At 49.6% G+C, this 6,747-nt stretch overlaps 1 protein-coding gene across 1 annotated transcript in view; it reads right to left on the bottom strand.

The window, feature by feature from the left end:
* tiparp (TCDD-inducible poly(ADP-ribose) polymerase) overlaps positions 1–3,197 on the bottom strand; it is an 18,658-nt gene extending 15,461 nt beyond the window's left edge. The window contains exons 1-2 of the mRNA XM_027026897.2: positions 2,990–3,197; positions 1,256–2,196 (exon numbers count right to left, since the gene is read on the bottom strand). Coding sequence (XP_026882698.1) covers positions 1,256–2,160 — 905 coding nt within the window. The 5' untranslated portion in view covers positions 2,161–2,196; positions 2,990–3,197. The remainder of the gene's footprint in view (positions 1–1,255; positions 2,197–2,989) is intronic.
* Positions 3,198–6,747: the final 3,550 nt, after the last annotated feature.

Raw genomic sequence — 6,747 nt, 5'->3', positions numbered from 1 at the left:
ACACACATGCACTCGCACACACTTGTTGGGCGGGGGGTTGCCATCTCAAGCTGACCATATAATAGCTAGTTCTGAGATAGTGAAGAGCAGAAGGTAATTCGTGGAGTATTTGCAGCAGGAATCCACAGGACTACGGTGGGTTCTCAGTCCGGAGGACCATGGACAACACAACGCAGGGTTACAGGACACAACGCAGGGGTACAGGACACAACGCAGGGGTACAGGACACAACACAGGGGTACAGGACACAACACAGGGGTACAGGACACAACACAAGGATATAAGAGCACACAGGGCCCCACACAGCTGCCTCTCTGCCAGATTTCCAAGCCAAATCACCTGGGCTGCCCCAAAGGCAGCGGAGACACGGTGAGTGTAAAAACAGCCGTGGGCCTCCTGTCTGCCCAGGCCTTCAGCATGACGACCTAACCTCTGCGCCTGACCAAAACCCCCACCAAAATAAAAGACCCACATAGGCAACTGATTACCTTCTATGATATGCAGTGTGTGGTGAACTAGTTGACCTCTATGTGTGTGTGTGTTTAAAAATAGAGATGGTGGTCTAGAGAGATGACGATAATGAGAGACATGTAGATCTTACTGCTCTGAGTCAAAATTGGCATGATCCTGTCGAGTTTGTGCATGAAAGTGTGTGTGTGTATGTGTGTGTATAAGTATGTGCTTGTGTGAGACTCATTTATCCTAGCCTTTGTGAGGTAGTGTCTGTGTGAGATTCACTATCACAGTGTGCGACTGTCCTGCGTCATTCACAGAGACTGAGTCTGTGTGTGTGTGCGTGCTTGTGCGTGAGTGTGTGTGCAAATGACCACACAAGTCAGAAACAGGTCATGCAAGTTCACACAGCCATCACTGCACTTCCCTGTCTCAGAGCAGGCTGCAGAAGGCTTATGAGAGGATGAACAACACACACACACACACACACACACACACACACACACACACACACACACACACATTTGTACTCTGTAAGCATAAAAATGCCTTTATCACACCATAATGCACAATCCTTCCTCTCAAAAGTAATTCTCTTCAATTCACTTTCTCACAGTTCACTTCACTTTCTCACAAGCCATGTAACACTTACCTTCAAATAGACTATTAATATTACTATTATTACCACTATTATTAAACTCACAGATTTATTGTAAAGCTGAAATAACGCATCTGGTGTACTTTTAATTTGGAACTGAAACACCCATAGAAGCAAAATGACATTTAAAAAAAATGCACTTACAGAAATTTAAGTCTGACTTGTTCATTGTCCGGATTGCAATAAAGTCTTTCCAGTTGTTCCTGCGACTCGTCCGATATGCTCTGCCAGACCTGTGTGTCGGCCCGCCGGATTTGCCAGTGATACGGCAAAACGGTGTGGTGCTGTGCGCAGTCACTGCCATAGACGCAGACGCCCTGGAGGAAATCCACGCAGACCGACACCGCGTCGCCTTGGTGCGTGTGGTACTGCAGCTGCGTCAGGAGCTCAAACACCAGGTCCAGCGAGGCTTCTTCGCTTTTGTCCTGAAAGATCTCGTTCGTCGCTGAGCCCTCTTTGACGGCGAGGCAGTTGGCGCCCTGCAACGACTCGGAGGTGTAGATGTCGTTCAACTTCTCCCCCTCGCACGGTGCGACGACCGCGGAGGGCGCCGGCGAGTCGCGCGCCTGCGGCTGAAAGCGGCGCGCGCTGGTGTCTATCGTCGCCCGCGGAATATTCGTCACCTTCTGCTCCCCCTCCGTGAGCTCGGCCGCGGGATCACTCATGTCGGCGGCGTGCGTGTCCTCCGCCATCAAACCGGACACGGCACCTGCGTCCTTTAAGCACACGGGGCTCATCCTCGCCTGTTTCTCCACGGCTGCGGTACATATATTCCGCTGAACCCGGGACGGATTTCGTGGAACAAAAACCCCGTCTCCAGCTACGAGATCATCCGAACTTAGTAACGTGGTTAAAAGAGGATCCGCTAACGTCCGCAAACATTTTGCGTCCAGCTTCCTCTGCCCGTGTTTCTTTTTAAAATAGGGTTTCACCAAAGGGATCTTGTCCACCACTCCTATCTGTTGCTCGGCGAACTCTCCGTTCCTCACAGTCAAACTCAGTGCGGGCTCCGTTAAAACTTTGTCGCCGCCGTCTTCTGTTTCCTGCATTATGTACAAACTTTTCTCCTGGACCGCTGCAGTGGACTATACGGGAACAGAAAACGTGAGGTTAGAAAAACGACAACTCATAATGATCAGACTTTGCACGCTCTTAGTCATAGAGCTGTCATATGGTTTCAGTAAATCGGGTAGTCATTCACCACTTGACAGGTCAGGTGAGTAATCGATATACTCACTCGGGCGTTATGTGAGTGCGTGTGTGTGTGCGTATTTGCATCTCTGAAACCTATCGTTTCTCGAGAAAAGATAGTAGTTCAACGGGAGAGGTGGCACTAGTGAAACGGAAAGCTTATCTCTAAACAGCCCCCAACAACGGCTAAAAAAGGACTGAGCTGAGAAAGCAAGCCGTTGTCTCCTACGCGCACGCCTTTGTGTCCTCCTCTAATGAAGGGGATGCCATCGAGCTGTGTGGCGATGCAATCGTGCTCCGACATCACAAAACGCGCTCCGAAGGCGAGCCTGTTTTGATCATTTGATGCAGATCCATCGCGTTTAAAGCGGAGCCTACGTGCCAGTTCCAGATCGCTGCTCGAGCAACTTCGCACGTACTGCCTCCGTTAAAGCGATCCCTGCGCTGAACGCGAGAACACCCGGACACTGCGGCGCCCCGCAGAGCCGCTCGCGACGGTGCTGATTCTACAAAGGTTTCACCGAGCAAACTAAAAATATAGCAACTTATTTAAGAAAACAAAGAACGCTGCGATAACATTCCGGTGGAGAAAAATACCGTATCAAAGGCAATTCCTTTCGACGGGTGCCTGCAACGGACTAGTTTCGCTCCCGATTCCTTTAAAGACGCACGGTTCACAGATCATACCTGTAAAACTGCCCCCCCGTTTCCCCTAAGAGCTGTCGTCCAAGCCGTCGTCCTGTCCGACCGCGAGCCTGTCCGGTCCCGGTGAATCCGCACGAGCGGGCATAGGACAGGGCAGTGCGTGACAAAGCGCTCATGCACAGCGCGAGGCTTCGCCGTCTCCCGTCGCCGGACCGGCAGCTGTTGCAGACTGAGTGTGCTCGAGCTTGCGCATCCGCTCACGAAGCGGGCGACTCCGCTCCGGAGAGGGCGGGCCGTAGCGCGCGCTGGGAGCGGGGAGGAAAAAAACAAAAAACACAGGAAGTTGACCGACGTTGATAGTGTGCGCGTGCAAGTTCGCTCACCCTACTGGTTTGCAGTTACACTTGCTAGAAAAAAAAAACAAGAAAATAACAACAGATGTTTTAATAAAATAAGTCGGGGTGGTTGTTCGTTTATATATGGACTACTTCATTTATATGTCTTTCTTACCATGTAAAGTTAAAGGGGGAAAAATAACCAAGGAGTCAAGTTTCCATGACTACACAAGCGTAGTGTGGTGGCGTGTGACACCTTCTGGTAACCGAAATGGGACGAAAGGTTATCCGTGGATCTAATGAAGAGTTTCGTGCATACAGGATGCGTGCAAAGGTTTTTTTTTACGTGCTAACAGTGTTTACGCCATATGACACGCTACAAGGCCAATGTACCCATATCACGCACCACTATTATTCTGTCAGTGGCGTGCATGCATGCACACAAACCGAGAGCGTTTTAAGTAAATGCCAGGCTGAATAGCTGCTACATCGTTGAATTTGCATTTAACCGTTTAAAACCTTTAGAACTTCATCTTTCTAAGCAAAATGGTCCTTCGATTTTGCTCTATTTGAATGAATACAACGACGTCAGATTAGCGTTTAATGCCTTCTATAGGCAACGCCTCTGTGGATGTCAAACGTTTCCCCTCCACCACAACGCGTAGGCGAACCATACTTTCTCGTGCACGGACATGCCAGTTCGTGTCCTCTGTCAAACCGGAATCTGTAATGAGGTGAAGTGACGTCTGTGTATTCCCATGACTACATAAGCACGAATCAGGACCGACTCTTGAGAACACAGTGGACCTCTGAGTTGCATACGACAATAAGAAAAGTCCTATTGATTATAATATCGTCTTTTATCACCAGTAACAGTAACAAATAATAGCAACAATAGAAAACTGTAGCCTACCTTATAATTATAATCTGCGCTTGTAATGTACTAACAAAAGTACATATTAGATAAGAATGATTTAATTATCTATCTATGGTTACCAACAATGATTGATTTATCCTATTGTTATACCAATAGAATACAATGCACAATTAAGTTATGCTATACAAAAATAATTAAATGGAGAATCCCACTGCTCTGGGGTCATGTGCTAGTTTGGATTCAGTACTGCTTCCATTCACATCCAGTAATGTATATTCTTCTTAATTCCCTCCTTTATAAAGAGGGTGCCTGTGTCTAATTGGAGGTCGTCTGAGGCTTTGACACCTGCCTCACATTATTATCGAGCTGAGTGCCTCTAACCAGACGTCCACACATGTGTGTGTAAGCTGGGCTCTCTGGGGCTCTCTGGGGACCTGTTGCTGGAAGAGAGTGAAGAGGAGGGGGCATGAAAGGTCACAGGGGCTTACGGCTATGGCCTGGCCCTGTTGATTGGCCAGGGGGTCGGCCAACATAAAGAGCTCCCTGTTGTGCTGTTGCCCAAAGAAGACAGGAAGAAGGAAACAAAGACTTGTTCTTTAGCTGCTTCTGCTCCCTCACCCACCCGAGCTCATCTGCACAGGGGCAGATTACCCAGCAGGCACCGGGTAACGCTCGGATCAAAGACACGGCTCCTCAGCACCTCCTTCTTCTCAGGGCCACCAAAGATGGTGGGGAAAAGGAAGGTCAAAGGTCAGCCAAAACATTTTGAAAGCCAAAGTCATCTGTCTCCTTGACCCCAGGATCCCCCCCCCCCCCCACCGCCCCCCTGCCTTGCTATGAGTGTTTCAGGTGCACCTCCCATGCCGAGTCACGCGTCATTCACTCAGCAGCACGACTCATTCTTCTGCTCCGTCATTGTGAAGACAAAAGACACCGGTCCATCGGGGTTTCCTCGCAGGGAAACCGGTAGCACGGCAACCCTGACAGGTTCGGGGAAAAAGGGCAGATGATGAACAAGGGAGGGAAAGGCGCCAGACAGATCCATGTGTCAGCCAGGGCTCACCTAAGGTCAGGCTGCCATGTGCAACTCTGGACTTTACCTGACGTGAAAACTGATCTGGGATCAGCCCTATAGCATGTCGCCACAGCAAAGGAGGGTGGATGGACGTGAGCCAATGCATGGCGCTTAGTGGTTGCGGAGAGAGATGGAATTTTAATGACCTCGTCGAAAAGCCACCCAGCAGGTTGCCACCACCGAAATGCCACACATGCCTCCAATTCGGTCGAGAGAAACAGAAAAAAAAGAGTTCACGTGGCTTTTGGCACTTCAGAATATTACTTGAGTTCACAACAATGAGAATAAAGTGCAAGTCGATGTTTTTGATTTCCTATAGACCCGCGAAGTGCGGCCATTTGGTGTCTACGTTAATCTCAGCGACTAATGCAGGAGCTACGATGTCAATGAGACTCGCCACCTTCCAACTGCCAGCGAGAGAGCGACGACAGACGTCTTACAGGAGCAAAGGCACGGAAAGCACCCTCTGTCGAGAGTGTCAGTGCCACAGATGCTCTGTGATGAAAGATCTGTTTTACTGAGGTGGTAAAGCTTCGCACCTGTGTCAAATGTGGAAGGTTTAATGACTTGAAAGTTTACGTTGTTTGAATAAGACAGTACATAAAACAAAGAATACGGAGAATGCTACAAGAAATGTGACAAAGAATAAGTGTGGTCGGCAGGGGGTTGATAACGTGCTCTCTCAGACTAGCAGTGAGGCCTTATTAAACTTAATTTCTCTGTTTCTCCACTACACCACTTCCACTTTCATATCCCCAATTTGTGTCCAGCCACCAGCTGGCAAGCACAGAAATGTTTGGACCCCAGCACGCTGCACGCATGCGACAGGGCTCCTCTCTACTTTCCTTTCTGCAGCAGGCACTTGGTTTCTGTTGTGCTGATGGGCCTCTTTCCTTTCTGGCATCGGCGTGGGGTGTGGGTGTGTGTGTGTGTGTGTGGGGGGGGGGGGGGGGGGGGGTGGAGTCCTTTTCGGTTCTGCCTGCACTTAGGGTGGCTGAGAAAAGCACGTTCCCCCGAGGATCCTGCCCCAGTCATCTGTCAGGAATGCTTCTCTTACACCACGCAGCTGATTGGGAAACACAAGGTAGACACACACACACACACGCACACACACACACACACACACACACACACACACACACACACACACACACATACACACAGATGAACACATCCACACACAGAGTGAGTGTGGCTTTCTCTCCGTTAACGCAGGTGCAGGGCCTGTTTGCTCGGCCAAAGTCAACAATGTAACTACAAAAGCTACTGTTTCATGTCACGTGTCTGTCATGTGTTCCACTGCCCGCCCCCAGCGAGATATCCCATACGGAGGAACGTCAGTGTGAGCAGTAGAATGACTCAAATGCGCCCACCCCTCTACCAAGCGAAATAAGGTCGTGTGCCCCTGTGGTGAGGAGCTTGTATTTACCTGGCCAAGCTGTCAGTAATGGAGGCTGGGAGGTCTGGTGTCTAATAACTGCCCTGTGTGACCGGGAGATGTGCAACCAGCTGT

This window comes from Electrophorus electricus, chromosome 4 (assembly GCF_013358815.1).
Source record: "Electrophorus electricus isolate fEleEle1 chromosome 4, fEleEle1.pri, whole genome shotgun sequence".
Classification (NCBI taxonomy): Eukaryota; Metazoa; Chordata; class Actinopteri; order Gymnotiformes; family Gymnotidae; genus Electrophorus; species Electrophorus electricus.
This window is presented reverse-complemented; position numbering and strand designations above follow the sequence as displayed.